General features: G+C 30.8%; 2 protein-coding genes across 4 annotated transcripts; both read right to left on the bottom strand.

Annotated features, from left to right (window-relative positions):
- Nucleotides 1–11,102: 11,102 nt before the first annotated feature.
- LOC113392413 (E3 ubiquitin-protein ligase LRSAM1-like) lies at nt 11,103–13,475 on the bottom strand. Its single transcript, XM_026628840.2, has one exon. It carries the CDS (start codon nt 13,236–13,238, stop codon nt 11,127–11,129), a length of 2,112 nt encoding a protein of 703 aa, XP_026484625.2. The 5' UTR covers nt 13,239–13,475; the 3' UTR covers nt 11,103–11,126.
- A 2,255-nt stretch (nt 13,476–15,730) lies between these two features.
- Nucleotides 15,731–22,928, bottom strand: LOC113392507 (seminal metalloprotease 1-like). 3 transcript variants are annotated; one of them, XM_026628987.2, is made up of 7 exons: nt 22,532–22,928; nt 21,240–21,467; nt 20,334–20,443; nt 18,053–18,260; nt 16,656–16,792; nt 16,398–16,575; nt 15,973–16,309 (listed from the first exon to the last, which is right to left on the bottom strand). In XM_026628987.2, the coding sequence occupies exons 1-7, from the start codon at nt 22,659–22,661 to the stop codon at nt 16,248–16,250; spliced, it is 1,053 nt and encodes a 350-aa protein (XP_026484772.1). In that variant the 5' UTR covers nt 22,662–22,928; the 3' UTR covers nt 15,973–16,247. The 3 variants fall into 3 exon arrangements, with proteins under 3 accessions (XP_026484771.1, XP_026484770.1, XP_026484772.1); XM_026628986.2 differs by having other exon boundaries at nt 15,731–16,575; nt 21,240–21,455; XM_026628985.2 differs by having other exon boundaries at nt 15,731–16,575.
- Nucleotides 22,929–24,439: the final 1,511 nt, after the last annotated feature.

A 24,439-nucleotide genomic window follows, 5' to 3' on the forward strand; every position in this document is an offset into this window, starting at 1 on the left:
ATAACATTTTTTTTAATTTCCACGAAAACTGTAAATATTGCCTTCCAGCGCAAATAGTGTTATAATGGTCCGGGATGAAGTCTCTATTAAATACGACAATTTTTTCTCCACGTTCTTCAAGGTCTATAATAACTTACTAATTCATAAGTCTTCAAGTAAAAGTGATTACTTATTTTCTTTTGTATATAAAAAAAAAAACAGATCAAAAATAGAGAAAAAAAGACTCGTTCGAGTTAAAAAAGAAATCTATAAATCCCAGGGATTCACCCTGTTTCAAATACAAATGGCATAAATATATAATTATCTACATAACATGCAAAGCTTGCGAATTCTTCCACTTTAGTATGTTTTGCTTAATAAGCTGGTGTCAGTTCTTCAGGTATATTATAATTGTGAACTGTGACAAAGACTCCGTCGCTTGTATCATAAAATAAATCGTAAAACCTGATGCTCATACCTAAATCTCTTAATAAGAAGATATAAATAATCAATAAGAAGATATAAATGAGATTTTACGCCTTAAAAAAAAAGATAAAAGGAACAGATTTGATAATAATTACTCGAATACCCACACACATCATAATCATGAAAATGATGATGATGATGAAACTTACACATAAAACTCGAGTTAAATTTAAAACTAAGTCCACATACTTGCTTTAGTTCGTGAATATTTTTTAGTTTATAGAATTTTCTGTTTTAAATGGCATTTTTCTACCTTAAGGCCTGGGAATTTTTGCATTATACGCGCGTAGGATATACATACATTATAGGATATACGATAGTATTTCAAAGAGTTACGAACCCTTTAAAATATTGTCCAAAATAATGTATCTTACATTATTTTAAATATAATATTTAATCTATCCTAGAGATATAGAAACATGTGCAAAAAAGTTTTGATTTAATTTAATTTTTATTATTTCACGTAGAAATTTATGAAATAAATCCTTTGCCAAATTTTATATTTTGCCTTTTGCTAATTAATATCGAAATTAGATAAAGCAAACAAATTTAGTTTCTTTGTTTTTTAAAGCTACACGCAAAACCACTTATACGATTGATAAAGAATTTGCTTATAATTTCAGTTTTAGTAGGTCGTATATGGGCTCTACGTACGCACACAAGGTAGCTAATATTTAAAAAAAAATCATATACGCAGTGCACACATATCTAGAGTTACTATTTTTTAATAATAGCAGGAAGATCGGACTATCGAATTGACCATTATAGTAATTGATGGTCGCTCATAAACATTGTTGGATGTATTAGTCATAGCTGACATTTGCAATGCATAATTCTAGTGCGCGAGAAGAGTTGTCTGTTACAACGATAGTAGCTCCCCTATAATTCATCTATAATTGTAATAGCTTTTATTACAAAGACAATACCTTATTTTTAAGTTAGTGATAATTTATGATAAACGTTATAGTTTCCTTATAAAATGAAATAAAACATAACAAAAAAAAATAGGTTTGCCAAGTATATTTATTTGAATAACAAAGGTACGAAGACGTTTACACGTAAACGTTAGATTATAAAGCAGTTAAAGGGGGAAAATTCAGAAACTTCTTCATAACTGAAGTGGAGCTACACTAAGTCTCGTCGTTAAAACTCAAATCTGCCGCTCCATATTCAGGACCAACTGCCCGCTAAATCTTCATCATTTAAGTGTGATCAACGCGCTCGCTTCGTGCATATTTTATCAGGATCAGGCCTATGGAGACTTTAATGTTTTAAATGTCTCATTAATTTTTAAGCAAGGAGAGCATTAGGGATTTGTAGCTATCGAATAAAATACCTTTATCGAAATATAAATTTAGTAAACCACTTCGAATTTCAAGCCCACAAAGTTTAACTTTGTCTTAAATTTCTCACTAAATATTAAACACAACCAATAAAACAGAACATCTTCAAAAACAACAGAAAATACATAAATAATTATTTATTAATAGTCTTTGATTTAAGTAATATTAGTATTTACTACAAAATGTTCTTCTTATATTATTGAATAAAAACAACGTTAGCTTGCGAATATTTTACCTAGTATTTACACAAAGTAAATTATATACATAGTTCTGTTTCGAATCGTAAAATCTAAACTATAATTTTTGTTTGCAGAAAATGTTTAAAAATAACATTTTGTTTATTTTAATACTAGTTAATATTGATAGGCAAATAATCTGGATTCAAATTATAGAAAAGTAGATAAACATTAGCGAGTCTTAATATTGTCGCATTTGCACACATATTTATATATTATAACTAAGAACTACGTAATCAATTGAGATTAAACGAGTGAATATGTGTTTTTAAATTATTTTCTTCTTACTTCGCTTGCACAGAACCCTACCAGGGTTTTGTAATATTTAGACTATATTGTAAGACTTATAACTTCAATATTATGTTCAATAATAGTTGTTATCCATACTAATATAATAAATGCGAAAGTAACTCTGTCTGTTTGTCTGTCTGTCTCGCTTTCACGCCAAAACTACTGGACCGATTTAAATGAAATTTGGTACACAAATAGTCTAGAGCCTGAGAAAGGACATAGACTTTTTATTTGGAAAAAAGTGCTGTTGAAAAGGGGGATGAAAGGTTGTAAGTTGTTGAAAGTATTGTTATTTTTAGAACTAGACGTATAAAACTTATATTTTAAGCTGTACACTTATAAACTAACATATCATGACACCCACGAAATTCTACCCCTACGGTGGTGAAATGAGGGTTGAAAGTTTGTATCGAAGTCCGTCATTTTTAAGATAGAAACATGAAACTTTATTTTTGGGATACTGATCTAAAATTAGTGTATACGTATTTAAGCGTTTCTAGATAATCTACCACTAAAGGGGCGAAATAAGGGTTGAAAGTTTTTATTGGAGTCAGTCATTTTTTAAGTTGCAAACACGAAACTAAATTTTTGGGTACTGATTAAAAATGAGTAAATACGTATTTAAGCGTTTCTGGATATTTTACGCCTAAAGGGAAAGTAGGGGTTGACATTTCGTATACAGGTTAGTCTGGAAGTCCGTCATTTTGAAGTTAGAAGCATGAAATTTTATTTTTGGCGTACCGATTAAAAATGAACTGATTCGCATTTAAGCGTTTCTGAATATTCTACCCTAAGGGCTGAAACACACACCAATGTACAAATTGGTATTACATTAACGTAATATTTTAAGTTAATTTGTAAATATATTCATAATCTACGCGGGCAAAGCCGCGGGTAACAGTTCGTTATTATATAAAGCTAAAGAGTACAGTACAGTAACTTCTACATTTCTTAATATAAAAAATACGTTATATTTATGATTAATTTTGATTAGAACGAAAATATAGTTCACGAAAAAGAAATCACGTTCAATAAAGCTGTCTAAAACGTAAAACTGACAAACTCGTCCCGAAGACAATTTATCGAAGTGACAATCTCGATGACGGAAAGCATGATTTGTGACCTATTTCTCAAGCGAGAGCTATTGTAAAGTGCCGCGACGCTGCCCTAATTGATATCAATTACTCGCATAATTTATACAACCCTCACTCTAAACCTTTAAGATCTATCTTTATGGAGATGGAAATAATTCACCTTTAAAAACATTGATATAAATCATTTCTTCTAATATTTTTAAAATTATTTTATCATTTTGCAATATTTCTTTCCGATATGTCTATTTTTAGTGTAAGCATATAAAGTTGCCATTTTTCAATAATTTTGACATCTGGCTACGACGGAAAACCAGCGTTGAGGTTTTATCCTCAATATTGAGCTGAGTGGTAAACCAATTTATTGCGTCACATTGCTTTGTAACGTAAAATTGTATTTGTTATTTTTAAAAATGTACCATTTTCTATTCAAGTTTTATTTTATATCTATTTGAACATATAGTTTATATGTTTGTACCTATAGCATTTTAATCAGCTATTTTTATGTAGCGTTATTATTAAGAATGTAACGTTTATTAAATAAAAACGTTTTCATTCAAATATTGCCAATGAAGGCACTAAAGTAGATATGATATCATAAAAACACATATAGGTAGAATTATTGATCAAATTAGGTTTAAATTGCCGATTTATAATACTGGAAGTGGGTAATTATATCTTCCATTCTACTACGTCTACTTCATTCAAATTATTTTTTATGATATAGCTATGACATTACTTTTAAAAATCTTTTGTTTATTTATTTTTCCGCCGTTCCACTGAATCGGATGCTTGGCTGCATTGAAGAGTGGATCCTGTATGACATTTAAAAGGTCCGTGTCACTAGTTGCACCCAAGGATGGAAGGCAGCTAAACTATGTCCCAAAGGCAATTCGAGTCAAGAGAAGCTGCATTTAAAGTGGCCTTGTTAGAGCTACTTGATGCTTGGCACAACAAATATTTTACACCGTGAAAATGATGATAGACAGCCTCACAAACAACAGGACTTGACAATTGCTCCAGGCCCACACAACAGACTGACTCAAAACTATAGAATTCACCCAACTTACCAGAACTTGCTCCAACTTGAGTCAATTTTAGAGTATATTGAATAGAGGTATAAATTGATTTTATACAAAAAATGTTTAAAAAAAGAACTACGTTAGATACTCGTATATAGTGGCACGCAAAAATTGGCTTATATGTTTTAACTTTATTTTGTTACATACTGTAAACAATATAAATAACATCAAAGGCCAATGGAATCAAGTACGAGTATAATGCTTTATGTAACCAGATAATTCCAATAAATAAGTTACAATTTGTAAGAATAATATAATTATTATATCTGTATATTATCTCTGTATTCGTTTTATAGTATTACTATATGAAATTGTTTAAACCTGAAATAGAATCATGTGCAAAACATAACATTATTTACTTTGAAACTACAAAGTAAGATATATAATTGTATAGGTATATAAATGTAAATTGTGATAGACAGACATAAAAACATATCCATTAAATTGCGAGAACCTTTTTTTTATGTTATAGGGAGTCCGACGAGCAAATGAGCCACCTGATGGTAAGTGGTCTCCACCGTCCATAAAAATGGCGCTATAAGAAATATTAACCATTTCTTACACTGCCAATGCACCTTGGGAACGAAGATGTTATGTCCCTTATGCCTGTAGTTATACTGACTGACTCACCCTTCAAACCGGAACACAACAATACTGAGTACTGCTGTGTGGCGGTAGAATATCTGATGAGTGGATGGTACATAGCTAGACGGACAAAGCCCTACTGCCAAGTGAAATACGTAATAATTAACACTTACTATATAACTAATTAATTCTATATAAGGAAATAATGGACAATTTCTTAATCGAAATTTCACCTTGTATTAATAAAACGGTCATAAATAACCAATTCTACCAATTAAATTTTCTTACGACGGCCCATTTTAAATAACTTTTCAACAATGACTTACAAAATAATTTATAATTTAGAGGCATGAACATAATTTTCATTTACAGAATATTCAATTATTTTAAATCAAAAATATATTGTTATGAAACAACCCCGAGCAATATTTAGGTAAAATATTAGATAAATTTTATTATATAATGGCGGACCTCTTCCTTAATCACACAATATTGTATTTCTAAGCTCAATACGTTAAATAAGAGGTTAAGGCATCGCGAAGTTTGTCCGTTTTGTTAAACATAACTCAAAATACACAGAAAAGTTTCATAAGTAAATGTATTCTACACTTATTTCTATTTATTAATAACATTTGCCTGCTATTTTGTTTCAGAATCTGAAATTCGTATTCACACTTAAGTAAAACAATAAACATATAATATTGGACTTGTGGTTAATTAATCTGTCAACACTATCAACTACGCAATTGACCTCCCAGACTCTTCAAAAACGAAATAAAAACATGATTATTCTTTAGATATATTTTAAAAAAAAGGAAGTTAAGACCAACCTATCCCCCTCTTCCCGGAGGAAGATTTGAACCTTATTCTAGCACGTAGCTATGCTGGTTGGTGGATTGGTCAACACATTTAGCAAAATTTCATCCAAAATAAATAAGTTTCTTTCTAAAGGTTCCTACAACGAAAATTTCTGAATCAATAATAATTGCATGTGTCTGCTATGCGTTCTCGATTGCCTTGAAACTTTAGTTCAGACGTTATGCGTACGACGGAGTAAGCGGAGGCACTGACCCAAAAAAAATCAAGATTCAATTTTCTTTGTATCTTTGTCCATCAAGATAAACATTTTATGTAGACCGTTATTCAACTCGTGCGAAACTGAGACGGGTAATTAGTGTCTTCATTTGTTAAATGTTCATCAACATTAAACAAACTAAGCTCATGAAAACTCATTGTTAGTTTCAAGCTACAATCTTCGAATAAGATTCGCGTATTCTTACCAATTAAATGAAAAAAAACAGCAGCTGTCGTACGCCATGTTGGAACACAAAATTAAAAGAAATGTACATAGATACAAAACTCTTTGACCTCAACATAGTCGAGTAAAAGTTTGATTGTGATGTATTTATAAAATAAAATTATCATCGCCAAAGATACAACTATATATTTACGATGCGTATATTGACACCAACCGTTGAGAAAATAAAAACATGAGGAGCCTAAACAAATATGTATTATTGATCCCTGGATTCAATTACCCTTATGTTAGTCACGTTTGATAGAACGCTCGGAGACGTACTGTTTAGTAGGTATGTAAGAATAAAAAGAGAACGTGATATAAAAAAAACGTCAGAAATCTCGCAACAAATTGTCTATAAAGTTAAATTAAATTTATTTCTTTTGACTTAAAATAGTAGAAGTATTTATATTTATAAACACTAGTAGTATATAAAATAGTATATTGGTGATATTACATTTTACCTCGCTTGACTGCTTTGAAGAATAACAACAATTGCAAATACAATAATACAGAATTATCTAATCAAAATGATAACACAATTGATATTATAACAATATAGAAGAAAATAGAATTTTATTAGCGTAAATAAATGAAATTAAACGCACTGTAAGTAAACCAAAATCGTACACAAACTATATGATTTGAATGAAAATATAACTGTTTACACTTACAATTAGGAAGTTACTCGGCATTTACCTAATAAAATCACATACAATTTATTTTCGTAATAAACAAAATGTAAACTGGGAAAATATAAGACTACCTCAGACCTACTAAGATATGAATATATTCTTTCAAATTCGGCTAAATTCACTCTTCCTTGTACTCCCATGGTGAGGGATATATGGTTTTCCATAGTAATTGTATATATATGTTACAACATAAAAATGTATCAATAAAAGCAAATTAGCAAAGATAAGAAAATTGCGTAATATTGTTGTGTCGACTATCCTCTGTTAAAAAAGGTGTTTAAAATATACTACAGAAATAATTACAATAAACTAGGCGAGCTGTATCTACATACATCAGTTAACGGACTCATTATTTTCCCGTCTAGTCGGGATTGCGAATATGGAAACTCCATTTGAGCTATATCGATCCATGGTAAAGAAATACTGTTGTTCCAAAAACCTCTAACTACCCATTTAAAAGTAAATTAATTTATATATATTTTACGTTGAAGATAGCAAATTCAGTGCACTTTTAACTCTTAAAAGTAAGTTATTGACACTAAACCAGTGTAACTACTCTTTTCAAAGACAACAGTGTTCAGGTCATTATAAGTATATAAAATTCCCCTTATTTTTCAAATTAAACCTCAGGTGCCAACATCAGATAATATATTTTCTATTTCGTGTTTGTTATATAAAAGGTAAGGTAACATTTAATATAAATGAGCAAAAAAATGGACCGACTCTCCCTGAGGAGAGCCTTCATTAACTAGGGTCTCTTTTCATTAACATCAATTCTTATTGCCCAATATATATATATATATATGTTTATATAATAATGGAATAATGGTATTATTCCATTATTATATAAAAAAATATATATATATTTGGTGCCAACATAATTTAATTGTAATTTCTATTACTATTTTCGGATATTTTTTTTTATGCAAGTTTATGTTTTTCGATAGCTTATTTTCATAATTTTGTTTATTTTATAAAGTTTCTATCAAAATGTTCGATTCATCTTCATTAAAAGGGTGCTTAAATAACCGAAAACCATTTTTTTATATTTGTGATGGAAATATTGATGCTATGATGTTGAAATATGTGATTTTTAAACAATGGCAATAAACGTGACAAAATGTTCGGATTGCTCGTTACGCGAAACTAAAAGAGGAGTATCAAAGTGTGTCCTTTGTTTTAGATAAACTCAATTACGATGATCATCAGTCGTTAATGAGTGGATTTAAAAAATGATCAATTAGGATAACAAAGTGGCGACGTAAATTTTCCATTTTGTGTATGGGACAGCAGAGCGAAACATATTTATTTAATCTGACTGTATTAAAAAAGACTGGTCAGTCAAGAAAGCCTTAACGATGGGGACACAAATTCATTTTACTACCACTCCAGATAAAATTAGGATCAATGAAGCAAGTTAAAGAATTGGTTAAAACTGGGTCTCGTTTTACTTATATAGCAAAAATCCTGGGTTTGAGTAGATATTGAAAAATTTAACGCTGGTATTTCTGAAGGACCGCAGATAAGATGATGAACTTGACCCGACCTTGCTAACAGATTACCATTTTTCCGGAATTTGGACCACTTCTTATAAGGAAAAAAATTCAACTCTGCGGTAGTCCAAGCCGCCTTCAAAGAGTTTATTGATTCTCACCCCCATGGTTTTTTTAGTAAAGGGATCACTGAAATATCTATGAGATGGGAAAAGTGCATAGATAACAACGGTGCATACTTTAATTAAATAAATATATATTACAAAAAAATTTGACTTTATATTTATCGCGTACAAATCGCCAATTTCATATGTAGGACCTAATATAATATGTCAATATATAGTATTATTATCAAAGAATATAAAATAAGACTACGTTACGTATCATATTTTTGAATCCCAAGCGCAAACTTACAACCCTTATAAAATTTGAATAATATTATAATCGAGAATACGTTTTGTCCACCTCTGCAAGTTTCAACTATTCATATTTTAGTAAGTAACTATTACCTAGGATAAAGCTATTTTTAGGGTTAAGAACCTTCTAATTGTTTTACTGGGGGTGCTAAAAACGCAATACACCCGCAATAAAACAAAAAATACTTTTAATGAAATAAAAATAAGTGCAATAGACATAATAATGGAATAATACCACCTCTGCGGGAAATCATGAACTTTTTTATTAAAGCTCCATTATTTATAGAAAGCATTACATGCCTTACGTAAAAAAGGCCAACCTTATTGTATTTCATGCTAGTAGATGGCGCTCAAAGGTTATTTATGATATTAACGTGGGAATAGTAAAAGTATAAAACATTACTAATACTAAGTGCATACATAAGTTGAAATTTAAAAATAAGAAATGAAACTCCTATTTGTGCTAAAATCTTATGTAATTTAAAAACAGGTGGTATAAAGGAATATTACTTAACTATACTAAATATGCTTTAAAACTAAAATCAACAATATGATACCATAGTAAGTTAAAAAAAAAAACAAAAAATATAACAATGTAATGTAACTTTTACAACAGGAATAATAGTCACTAAAAATATAGGTAAGCAAATATCTTAAAATGGCCAAGTGACTAAGTAAAAATAAATAAATGGGTTTTTTTTTTATAATACACTTAACATGTACAAGAAAAATGTATTGTTTAGTTCTTAAAAAAATAAAAAATAAATAAATTTAAATTACACCTTCATACGAAACTTTAAAATTTTCAATAAATAATTATGAATTACTATGTGCATGACAATATTATTAATATTTAAATTAGGTTAAACACAACTTAAATATCTAAGTAGTTAATTCCACTAATGGGAATGAAGTATCATTTAATATTTTGAAACATAATAATCACAGCTTTTAATTTATATTTGATGTGAATACCATAATGACATATAACAACAATAATGGAATAAAGATATGTCACATTAAGTTATTATTTTGATGGTTTACAAAAAAAAACAACACTTACAAGGCACTAGTATTTTCAAATATGAAATACTGATAATAAATAGATTTATGACAACAATGAAAACATCAGACTTAGAATATATCACTATCATTACCTATGACTAGCTTCCTTAGTCATATTCAAGTATTATATTAGATTCAAACTCATTTCAAATATATTTAAATGTAACTTCATGAAACTTCATGACAAAGCAACTTTGCTTGTTCTAAATATCTTTAATTATTATTATGACTATTCAAAACTAGTTTGGCAATACACTAAAAAGCTTAATAGATATAAAGGCAGTAGATTTGACAGAATAATAAATTTAATTCAAGATTAATTTCTGGATCATATTTTTTCCAAATTATAATGATTCAGTACATGATAAAAATAATATGTTACATAGTCCTTAACATTTCATAGCATTTTAAGAACAGTTAAACAAATCAAGAAAATACTAGAACAGCTTAGAAGTCCGAATAAAATCATTAGCATCTTTTTATTATGTATAGATATCAGTTTTTGATATTGAAGTAAAAAACTTGTAACTCTAGTTTGAAGTTAATTTGACATGTTGGTTAAATTTTGTAGTAATGAGGTTTTTGAAATAATTTTAATGATAAATATATCACAATACAAGTTATTGCTTGGATTATAATCTCTGGATTATCTCACATCATATATAGCCCAATCATAGGAGTAGAGATAAACAAGTCCTTGATTTACATATGCAATATAATTTGTTAACAGATATATTATGTACTACAAACAGTTCTTGATTAATAATATCTTTATTTATAATAAAAAACTGTTTCAGTGAACTACTTATATCCACTTCAATTATCAACAAAACAAAATCACGAATATTTTACACCGTAATATCATTTCAATATCAAAGTTGTTTATACTCCTCCTGTGATCAGAGTAAGCTATAGTTGTCTTATGAAATAATAAGAATTCAATTATGTATTTTAAATAATTAAATTACCAGTCATACACCATAGGTGCAAATCTTAATTAGGAAATATAAAATTTATTTTGTTTATAAACAATATGGTGTATGTAATATCTTACTTTATTTATATAACTAGGATAGAATGACTCTAATTGTTCTTTCTATCATTGTTCTACACATTGGGCAGCCTTCTAATTCATTTTGTGCGCATGATTGGCAGCAACACATGTGACCACATGGTACAAAAACAACTCCAGACTTTGCATCCATGCATATAACACATTCACCCTCTACATTTGAGCTTTCTTTTTCATCCACATTCAAAATACCTGAACAATTTTGTCCATGTTCTGAAGGAGGGGCACTAGGACTTAATGGTACACTATTGGATTCAACATTATTTTGACTTTTCTCTTCCACATACAATTTTAAAGCTCTTAAAATACTCTCCCTATCTGAACTCAAAGATACTCCCCTCTCTTTCAAACTCTCATGACTTATATTCAATAAAGACTCACCACATATAAGAGACTTTGCCAAGAAGGGCAAACAATGAATAACTCCTTCTTGCAAGAGATAATTTGCAAAAATAGGATCTAGCTTTCCAACATTAAATAAAGATTTAGGGGCAGAATCTAGGAGTTTTTGATAACTTTTTAACCAAAAGTCATTCGGGATATTGTTTTCACTTTCTGCTTCCTTCAAAGTGTTAATTAATTGCTTCCTGTGTCTATTTCTCTGATCTAAAAGATCATCTAAAAAGTCCACCAACTTTAACCTCTGTATTAGTAGCTCGTTATAATTAAATGCAATTTGCATCTTCTTTTTTTCCTGTTCAATAACACTAAGTCTTGCTAAATGTGTTGAAATCAGTGATATTTCTTGGTTCAGGCTCCAACTTTTTGCATCAACCCTGTCAAGAAGGGATGAGACCATAGCTTTTTGAATATCTTGATCTTCTAAAACCTGTTGAATCAACACTGTCCGAGATTCATCTTTAGCATTTAATAGTTGCACTAGTTTTTGTGTACCCTCTGACTCTTGTGATAGTAAACTTTGCTTGATATTATTTAGATCATCCAAGTAATTTTTCTTGTGGTATTGAATATGATAATCATTTTCTATTAGTTTCTCCATTGCAATTAAAATATCAGCTCTTCGCACATTATCATAATTTTGCCTAGTAATTTCAAGCAAGCGATTATGCTCTGCTTGTTCATAAGCAAGTTGCTGTTGAACAACTTCTGGTTTAAGCCTATCAACCTGGATAAAGTTTTTAACTAAGCACTCTATGTCTTTTTCTTCTTTCTGTATAGATCTCATTAGTTTCTGTCTTTCAATATCTCTGATTCCATGTACTTTAGCTATTTCACTGTCTAAATCTTGCTGCTCCTTTAAAAACTTTGATAAAAACTTTTCTCTCTGCTCCTGATTTGCTTTATGTATTTTATTTTCCTGCTCAATCATTTTAGCTTCTTGTTCCTCCCATGTAATGCTTACTTGTTTCTCAAAAACATTGTAATTGGTGCTTGGAGTTTGAGTTGGTGAAATATTTGAATTAACATGAAGCGGTGTTGTATAGTCAATATTCATTTCTATACACAAGTATTTCATAATTTCCACTGTCCCTTTAGTAGTTATTTCTGCAGGTGGGTAGATAAAATTCTTACCATCTAGTTCAATTGTAACCAAATTTGTAGCGAAACATAGTTCTGGACACAGCTTATTTAAATTCCTATTATCAAAGATTTTTAATACTCGCAGACACTTTAAATTACCCAACACTGAAATCAAACTTCTCAATTTATTATTTGAGACATCTAAAACTTGTAAACATTCTAAAAACTTTATTCCTTCTGGTAAAGATTCGAGATAGTTGTTTTGAAGGTATAATTCTGTCAAACTTACCAGATATCTTATATTGTTAGGTAAACGTGAGAAGTGATTATTACTTAAATTCAAAACTTTAATCAATTGGAGATCTGACAACTGCCCTCCATCTTCAAGCGATTGCAAGCTGTTATTGTGAAGATATAAATAGTCTTTTCTAAATACTTTGCATATCGAGAATATACCAGTAGGCAAGCGGCGTATCTGACAGTCAGATAAATCGAAATCGGGTTCTGGCGATTCTCTAGCTAGGTATAGTTTTCTTTCCAGCTTTGCTCGATTATCCTGAGAATTACTAGTATGTCGGCCGAACAAAGACATTATGGGCTGGATACGTGATACAACACAACCCATTAAATATCAAATATAAAATATCACAATGCATACAGTTATCACGTCATGTAATAGATGTCACCGGATCAAAATAATCATTGCGAATTATTTTATCGCTACGTTATCAAAATAGACGTACTTCAAAGAATTTCAACATTAATAAGTAAGATTAAAATTGGAAAACTCAGAATACTTATCCACAAATAAGTCATTTCAATATCAAAACACCAATGATATGGCATGACTATTGGCTAATTAATTAATATTTAATGTCTAGTGTCAAATGTCAACGCCACAGATATTCTACCAACTTAACTACTTTTGATAAAGATTATAATCGTACATATTTTTTACATTGTTTCGGATTTATTGTCAATTTACACACATTTTATATTATATTATACCATGGTTTTCCCTTCACAGGCAAGCTAATCGTTGAGTCACCACAACTATCTGCCGACGACGCCTTGGACATGCTCGTACTCCCATACATCTTTGTAAAATTAGAGTTAGAGATCTCTTTGTGTGAATGTGGCCTAGACGAAGGTTCCTTATCCCATATACTGTTTTCTTGCCCCAAACTCCTCCATTCCCTATATGACGTTCTCTTTCCTAAAGTCTCGCCCTATTAATGTTTAATGTTTGTTAATGTTTGTGTTCAGTCTACTTTGTAAATTTTTATGTAAATATATTGAGCGTAATAAAATTAAGTTGTAAATATTTTTGTGTTTGTTCTTGTATGTTGTCTAAATAATAATTTATGTATATCTAATTATTTATTATTGTGTTGTTTTAGGTTATGGGTTAACAGAGAGTCTATTACTATTATACCTTCAAAATTAAATTAAGCCTGTAATCTCGATCGTACCGATCAATCTCCATCGTGTCTTTTCCATCGCACGTGACATTGGCGAAATAATCTGTGTCCCCTTGGCACAAATAAAAGCCAAAATAAAAAAACAAATAAACATATGTATTATTTAATTTTTTCCGTAGGCTAAACCATAAAATTAAATCGATTTTATTATTTTTTTAAAATAAGAATGTACCTCACGTCTACATTGACGCAATAATAAACGTCTTTATTGACCACTATTAACCACTTAAGCCCTTAAATGATTAGAATTGTGTGGGTCCTGTTTAATGTCTAGAACACATTAATGTTAACTGAAGATTGGCTTCTACCCGGACTATTACCGCTAAACTTTTATATCCTTGATTTCGGTTTATTCTTCTATAAAATATGTTTATCGTTAGTAATTCCGCATGTAACGTATGAAAACACTAGTCTAGTATGGAGATGCGTACGCATCCGTTTAGCTTATTGCGTCTATTCAGCTTTCACAAAAAACAGGCTTAAAATGAGGACTAGTGTGTTTTTATCATGCGTATGTTACGCATGAAAAAAACCCCCTGCGTTCAGCTATTCGCCGCGGTTGGCGCTGTATGCAGACTATCCTCGATGATAAGTTCCGACCTGCATAAGTGTATAGGATTTGATTTAGTATTATTACGCAATTATTTCACACGGAATGATCGGACCTGTTGTTAATTAAACTATTTATATTTATTATATTGAAGCTTTTCAGTGAAGATATCACGCCTTTCACAACCTTACGATGATGTACGCAATTGATCGAAACGGAACTATATAAGTGTAACTAAAATCGTCCAGCGAAATATGAATTTTGCAGCTGAGTCCATACTAAAATATAATGAAAAAAATAAGATTCTCTCTATTAAGGTTGAACGAAGAAGCTTATGACATTGGTTGAATATATTACTATTGTTTGTTGATTGCAAATAATAATTATCTGTGGACATTTCAAATAACCAAATATGTAACTTGGATATTTGAAATAACTTAGATACCAATATTACGGCTGACCCATTTCAAAACCTAGTAAAGACTTATAACTAAATTTTACAAGAGAGGACAAAAACGTAAAATCTTTTACCCTTTGAAAATAATTTATGATAGGTTAAATAATGCTATTAGTTGTATCAACTTAGTAGTTGTTACTATATGTTAATTACCTAAAATTAAAATTGTCCCTTACTGGGTTTTGAAATGGGACACCCGATTATTTAAGAGTTATAATGTTTATTTTTAACTAAGATCATTAATTATTACGATAAACACTATATTTTTATGGTATAGGTTGGCGGACGAGCATAAGGGCCATCTGATGGTAAGTGGTACCTACCTAGACGGTCTTGCACAAAGCCACCTACCGCCAAGTTCTATTCATCCAAGAACTCAATATGTGGAATACGAATATAATTAATAAGCTAATTTAGGACATATCATATATATAAGTTTGTATAAATTACAGTTCTGCGAAACTTATCAGATATCTTGTATTGTTACTCAGGGTAAAACTTTGTTCACTTTGGTTTTTTTAATTATTTACAAATAATTATAAGGAGATTAAATACATAGCCATGTTTTTTTATTCTTTTATTTATAATCAATTAAACAAAAACAATTTTTCCTAATGTATATAAAAATAATCGTAAAGTCTTATCTATAAATATCTAATGTCGGGTCTCTATCTCTGTAATGTTTATGGTTAAATTCATCATTGTGGTACCATTTCTCCACTCTTGGTAAGTGATGACCGAACAAAGTATAACTATCATGTTCTTTGTTCACGAATGTATCAAAGTTTGAACCTAGCTTAGGAAAATAGTTGTGTGTTAATACGTCTTTATATTTAGACGGAGTTTCTTCATGTTTAACAAGCTGCTTTTCAAAAGCATACTGTTCTTTTAAACCATCCTCGTTTTGTGTTTGTTTTGAAAAATCTTGAGGTTTTATTATTTGTGACAATCTATAAAAAGCATCGGATAAATCTTCATTAAGTTCATCCGATGGCTTTTCTTTCGGAGTATTACGTTTTTCTTCAGTATACGGCTCTATGACTGTATGTTCTCTGCCATTTACTTGATTTTGTGGATTTAAATCAAAGAAGGATTTGTCGTATTCCTCTATATTCGGTAAAATTGGAGATTCGTAAAGCGTCTTGGTTACTTCTTCTCTAGCTCCAGTTCCCTGAACAAACGTTGGTTGCAGATCTTGCGGCGTTTTACTAAAATAATTAAACATAGAAAATTGGGGTGAATCTTGTATTTGATATGCTTCGGCGGCCTTTGGTAATTTTATAATCACTGTTTTACCTTGCTGGTAACCCAAGCCGTGGCCTTCAAATGGCTTATTTTTGGTTTTCTTTTTCTTTGATGTTTTAAATGTGTCACTATCAGCTAAATTTTCTGAGTCTGCATCGCAGTACATCTTGTTTAATTTCTGTGTGTCCTTCTCTGACAAACCTATTCTCTGACCAATTTCAGCAGCAAACTAGAAGAAAAGGTTGTATTTTTATACTAGTAATAAGGATTACTTATAATAGATATGAATAGCATAGTTTGTTGAATCACCTTTTTAGGAACAAGTGTGTCTTCGCCATTCAAAGAGAAAGCCTTACGACTATAATGCAAAACACTATCATAGTCGTAGCCGACGCCAAAGTCAGAAACCGCAAAGGAATTATATTTGCGAAAGTTGTGTCTCGCATCTGTAAATTAAATACATTATATTATACTTTAAATATGCCGTGGTCTGGAGCCATCCGACTTCAACTTAAATAAACACGCGAGGGCCTCAACTGGCGTCCGGTGGTAGAAGTCTGCCAAATTATTTCCTAACAAATTTATAATAACAAGCGATAGAGATGATGTATATGATAAACAATAGGTGGATAAGGAAAGCCTCTATCAATAAGTTAACTATCAAGACATTCGTTTTTGATTCGTATTAATATAACCTTTAGCATTAATCGTTAGATACAATGAATCCCTCATGTATAAGTTAGCTCAACATAAAAAAAATGTTTACGACGTATATATTTTTTTTTAATTCAAGACATCGAATTAAAAAAATCTTTCATTGGGCTCTGCACTAAAAAAAACAGTAAAAATATACAATTTACCCTTTTTTCACACTATTATATGTAAAATATCAATTTATTTATTTTCAAAGGACTTGACTGTCATACAACGCAGAGTAAACGACTAGATTTAACATGTTGAAATTGCACAGTAATTCGTAAAAGAACATAAGTGAGTACTGCGAAAGGGTTTTTTAAAATTCGAATTCAGTCAATGACGTTAAAATATTTTAAACAAATTCGCCATTTCTGATGTGAGTAATATGAAAATCAGTATTTAGGTTTATGATAATGAGTTGAAGATGTTTGTTGAAACTTTTTTGAAAATTCATCACCTAAGAGTATGGATTATAATTGTAGGAAGATTATAATTGGAGTATAATTTTAGGAAGAAGTTTGTATGGAAGTTCACCAAAAATCTCTAATATTGTAGAAAATTCTGTTGTTTTCTGTATAATGTTTGGACGAAGTATTTAATTTCCTACTTGTATCTGTTACGGTAGAGAACAGAGCATATTAGTATTCAGGTCATACAAAGTGAATTGCTAACACCATAACCTTAATCAAGGTTCCTGTATGTTTAGATAAATATAAACAAATAACATACCTATACTTAGAAAGCACATTAACTAAACAGTTAAATTAAAATACGTAAATATATATTTTTTTAATAAATTACCATTTCTATTTACCTGATTTGCCTAATAAATTGATTCAACAAGATTGCCATATGAAAATAAACGATGAGAATTGAAGTGTAAACACATAATAAATGTGTCTTATTTTCACCTTCTTGCTGTGAACTATTTAAAAAAAAAACAATGACTTATTATATCGTCCACGCCGTTAACTATGGGAAATGGTTCAGCTTGTCTATTGTTTACTTACTTTTAACAATGTTCTCCCATATAACATCAATATATTCGTCCCGGTCGGAGCTGCTCTGCATATGATAGAATCCCAAGGTATGCAGCATTTCATGTACTATGGTACCGTGACGAAAACATCCACGTCCTGCGGGGTGGCGACCTGACAGATTCAATACTTGGTATCCTCCTTGATATCCGACTTGAGAGAAGCATCCTCTTCTACTACCCTGGAATATAACAATATAGGTAAATGTGAAAATGATGGTACATAATAATGTTGTACGATTTGTTGCGTCATGAACTTTGATATTAAAAAATATTAAAAATACCCAAATGAGCTAATTTTATAATCACTTTTTTTCTCCTTCTCCTAAAGAAAAGTAAAATGATTGACAACATTAAGAGGACAGTCCTTGCGGAACGCCAAAATAGCGCTTACTATTTTTAAAATATCTTAAAACTGGAGCATTGATTATGGATAAAAAAATACATTCAGTATCTCAATAGATATATCTCAAGTTTCACCGCATGATATTTATAAAATTTGTATCAATAACCTGGTAAATTAATCGTCAACATCACTCCAAACACTGAAATCGACCTTTTCTATTAACATTTTTTAAGTTATTTAGCGGCTAGTTTATACATGTATTTTTGGTTAAATGGGGACACAAAAGTGTAAATAATAAGTTCACCGTGTTCAATTTCTATTATATCACACAATATTATAGTAATTTTTATTTAAATATTGCTTACTTTTTGGTATTCGTCGTCCATACATTTTAGTATGGAGAAAATAGTTTGACGCTTTTGACTTATTATTCGACATCGCTGTCAATAAATTTTCAGTCCCTCCCCAGAGCCCAAGGTGAGAGCACGTCAATTTTTATTTCGAGACGACTCTTATAATTTCGCAAAACGTCTACGCACACATAGACAAGTTAGCATAAGGGTGGGGCGCGAGTGTCGTGGGACACAATTGTTAATTTTTATGCTGCGGAGCTGAGTCTTCCTGTCAGGGACGATAAATGAGGACTCCACTGAAATTTGGAATCCAATGCTATTCCCAAAAAAAACCGTAGTATTGGCTACATCAAGACGGCCACCATTTATAGATATATTATAATTTTGCTTTCTAAAATTTGGTAGGGTAAAAACTACACATTTTGTTTTTTGAGTATTCAAAACTAAATTATTTACTGTAAACCAATCGTGTATCTGTGATAATGCACCGTTCACATCGTCATAGTCAGTTTTTTCCTGTCTACCTTAAAAATCAGTGAAGTATCGTCAGCAAACAACATTATATCACAAATACCTTTAACATAGAAAGGAAGATCATTTATATATACTAGAAATAGAAAGGAACCCAAAATTGATCCTTGTGGAACACTCATTTATAACGTAGATCCAGAAAACTTAATGCCATTAATGAAAACTTGCTGGACTCTTTGACTTAAATATGAAGCAATGAGATCAAGAGCTTTACCTTTAATACCGTAGTATTTGAGCTTATAAAGAAGCGTCTCGTGTTCTACACAATCAAATGCTTTAGACAAATCACAGAATAGAATTGCTCACTATGAAAAATAGTATTTGTACCGAAATGGACGAGAAGTTGATTTAAAATATTTATTTCGAATATTTTACTTAAAAATAGAGTATTGAAAAAAATTATATTTAACTCCGTTATTTATATATAGTGATTATTTAATGTGTCTTTACTTTAATTTAATTCGGTATATCTACCAACCTTAAAATATCAAGAAAATAATAATTATTATTTAGTTAGACGAAAGCAGTTGAAACAATAAAACTCATAATGAATATTTGGCATCTTAATGCACTCTGACCGCACCCTATGCTAACAAATAATTTATAATTGCGTTTGCGAGTGACAACCTTATAGCTAATACATTACTCGTAATTAAATGTATTTTTATAAATCCTACGTTATGAACGCGCAATGAAAATTTAATTTATTCGTTACACCGAAAACAAGCAACTAATTATCTCCGGGGATGCGTACGATACACTGCACAATGCAACTGTATTATTGAAAAGTACCTATGTGTGTGTTCTAAAATTAATTCCCACGCTTACAAACTACGCTCTTAAAACAATATTTGTTCTTTATCTTTGACGTTTCATCAATATTATTCATCCTCATCATCATTGATGTATTGGTGTTAAATTAATCTGCCTTATAAAAGAGATCCCAGTATCTATTTCTTTAATATTGTTTAAATATTCTACTAATACAGTTTTATTATAAACTTAAATTAAATATTGTTAATTACCTGTATAACCACTGCATCACGATCACCTTTTACGTAAGGTCTAAATTTAACGCAAGAGGCACGAGCTAAGTCATCTATGCCATCCTGGATTGCTTGCAATTGGTCGCTTGCTGAAATCAAACTAAAACTGTAACGTACTTTTCCTGTGCATGTACAGTTAAAAATTAAAAAAAAAAACTACTTTTTAAATTACAACTTTTCCATTTTGCAATAACAATACAACAATAGTGTCTGTTGACAAATTGTTTTACTGTATTTGAGCGGCAAACCATAGCAGTCTATGTATTTACATTTGCGTTGCGTTAAACTTTCGTAACTGTTTCAACAATTTCTTTATCATGTCAATAAGTGAATTAAAAAAAGCAACGTGTAAAACAAGTCCAGTTATTAGAAACAACTGAGATAAACAATCTTTAAAAATATGCATCTGTTTACGACATTATGACACTTTCTTTACGAAATTTTCTTGGTGGCAGGGCTTTGTGCAAGCCCGTCTGGGTAGGTACCACCCACTCATCAGATATTCTACCACCAAACAGCAGTACTCAGTTGTTGTGTTCTGGTTTGAAGGGCGAGTGAGCCAGTGTAACTACAGGCACAAGGGGCATAACATCTTAGTTCCCAAGGTTGGTGGCGCATTGGTAATGTATGGAATGGTTACTATTTCTTACAGCTCCATTGGGCGGGTCTATGGGCGGTGGTGACCACTTACCATCAGGTTGCCCATTAGCTCGTCCGCCTACAATATCATAAAAAAAATTCAAGGTAAATAAAAATAATTTTTAGTTTTTAATATGTTTTAATGGGTTACGATATCAAATCTAATAAAAGTTTCAATGCCGTGTTATTGCATTAACTATGATTTTTGTTTATTTTTGTGTTAGAGAAAAATCTAATATAACTTACAGAAATGTTCTGCTTGTATAAAATAAATAACTTCATTGTTCGGCCAGCGCTTAGTTGTATCTGAGACTCCATTCCTTGCAAGTCCCTCTGCGACACTGTTGACTATCATCCTCCTCTGCCTTTCGTTTAGGATCAAATCACCTTCGAATTTACCGCTCTCTTCCCAAGCATGATCAGATACGGGTGTATCGTAGTCATCATCATCCGGAACACTGCCTTTTAGAAATTCTTTACAAATTTTAGTAGATACAGATAACCTATTCCAATTAGCTATTACTATCATTAACAAAATTATGCGCGCCTTTTTTTATTCAATTACCTTACAAAATGCTTTACAATCATCAAGGGTAAAAAGAAAATAAAAAATAAATATTCTTAGAAAATGAAATTGTTACTTCAAGTTTAACATTAAAAGCATGCAGACGAACAGACAAACAAACTGCATATTCTCATAATATATCTAAGTAAGTATAATTTTATCATCAATATTAGGACGATCCTAGTCCAGCTGAAATATACAGCGTGAAAATTAATATTTAGAAATCTTGTATATAAGACCACGAGGATAGTAGAGTCCTGTCATACAAACGACACGACAGAAAGTGATTTGCATCTATGCAAAAGAAAGTTATGATCACCATTACCTCGGTAAAGGATATACTGATAATATTATGGGTCACAAGTTTATTGAGTGATATTAAATACCATATAATTTTTTCACTGTTATTCAGATAACAGTATTTAAAGAATATAATTTCGTGTTTTTGACAAGGTTTTACGTCACGAAGTAAATATATGTCAAGTAACGACAAATAGCATATGAATCTCTCTATCTGAATAAAGTATTTGAATATTTTTATGTAGTCCGAGCTAAACTGCAGATGTTTCGAGGATGAGATATTTCAACTGACTGACGACACGAAAATAGTACCTTGCTAGTTGTTTTTTCTACCTAATATATTTATATACATCAAAAGGCGCATTTATACTTTGGTTAACTATAAATATAAATATTAAATATTAGACAACTTCAAGTAGCTAAAGCACTTGTGTTATGGAAATCAGAAGTAACGACGGTACCACAAACACCCAGACCCAAAACAAGATAGAAAACTAATGAACTTTTTCTACATCGACTCGGCCGGAAATCAAACCCGAGACCTCGGAGTGGCGTACCCATGAAAACCGGTGTACAAACTACTCGACCACGGAGGCCGTCGAAATACTTTTTTTGATAAAAAAATTTGATAAATAAATTTTAATATTTACATATAATATTTTAAAGACCTTACTTTTTACACTTTGATCCAATTGTGACGTCTCTTTTAAGAAGTTACTAAAATCTTCAAGTTCGCTCGTAGTCATCGCCAAACACTTCATCACACAAACATGGCATACAGCAAGAATGCCGATCAACCTCATATTTAAATTTCTACTTAATATTAATATGTGAAAATGAAAACAAATAGTACATTAGTTTTGTCCGCTCACAAACGATAGCTCAAATATTTGGGCGTAAAGTGTGTCATATTAACGGTACAGCCACATAACACAATTTGGATAAAGCTACAACGAAAACGTGGTGAGTTAAAGTTTTTGCGCTACACGGCGAAGTTTTTGTCTAACAAAACCCACCGAGGCGGGTCGGGAATTAATATAGTGTTAGATACGACCATTTCACAAGGTGTTAGCGCGCTACTGCAGAAGCATCTTGCGACAGCGCGCTCGTGCCGTGGCAACGGCCCACGCCTCCCATGCAAGAAGCAGTTGCTAAATTTACTGCTCGACTTATTCTATCATTGAAGAAAACCTTGATTTCGATAATTTGTTTTCTTCATACTATCTTAACTTTTGTTATTCAACTTGCAAATTTTGTCATACAAAACGATTAGGCGTTGATCTTGTCACCGTTGACTCAAAACTTTGTAATAATTGTAATATACGAGTATATCTAACGTCGCTGAAGTATACAAAACACATTAAATTGTTCAAAAGCTCGGAGTTGGAATATAATAAAATGTTACTTTTTGTACATTATTACCTCGATCGAGTAAATATTTGACCCTGGAACGTATTCGGCAATTCTTTATCTATATTTATTTTTTTTAATTATTGTTGCAGAGCACTAACTCAAGACAAAATATTATTTAGACTTCGCTACGCTTTCACATTCAATTGGCGAATTAAAACAAATTAACACAAGTCCTCAATATCTCTAAAACTTAGAAATGTTACAAAATACCTACTGAATTTTTACAAAAATAACTGGTATAGTGATTGTACGGACAACAGGCTATATAGCGAATAAATAGCTTCTGTTTTTAAAGTGGATTTTCCAAATATATTTAAATACCCGCCCCGGCTTCGCACAAGTCAATTTTATTATATACTTATATAAAGAAACTGATATGATATGAATATAATATAAACACTCTAGCACTCAGGAATAATGTAGCTTTCTACCAGTGATTTTTTTTTAGAATTATTTCATTATTCTGGACATTACGCCCTACATAGGAACACACAAATTTTATCTTTTTACAGTATGAGTAGACATTTTAGTATTAGATACGGTACTCACCAATTTATTATATCGAAATACATAGGGCAACTTTAACGTTTTTACGGTAATTTTAGTTTATAAATTAAAAAAAAATTAATACTAAAACATTGTGATAAGTTCGTTATGTAGATAATAGATGGGACAATATATTTACCGCTATACTATACGTTTATATACTATGTATACAGAGGCAGATTTAAAGGAACGTAACCGGAGCGTTTTCCACGCCCCACGATCTCTACAATATATATTAACAGTTTAAATATCATATATAGTCAATTCCAACCACAAAAGCCAAATAAACAACATTCGACATCGAATCGACGCTATATCATTGGCCGAGAGCTGGAATAATCTATGATGTTAGGGATTTGCAAAAAAAAAAATGGCGTTTTGAACGTCGACGAAACGAAGTGGATATAAGTAGTTAAGTGTTGTATTATAAATAAAGATTTATTTATAACTTAGTAGTGCACAATATAGCTGAGATATTAACAAATCTCATGAAATATGTAAATCTGAGGTTTGTTTAACTTTATTCCTACTTCGATTAGAACAGACTATATTATTATGTGTATATATGCTAAAATACAAGTAAGATATGCATTTTTGACGTATATTAATTAATGTTATAAAA

The sequence above is a fragment of the Vanessa tameamea genome, chromosome 5 (genome assembly GCF_037043105.1).
Source record: "Vanessa tameamea isolate UH-Manoa-2023 chromosome 5, ilVanTame1 primary haplotype, whole genome shotgun sequence".
Lineage (NCBI taxonomy): Eukaryota > Metazoa > Arthropoda > Insecta > Lepidoptera > Nymphalidae > Vanessa > Vanessa tameamea.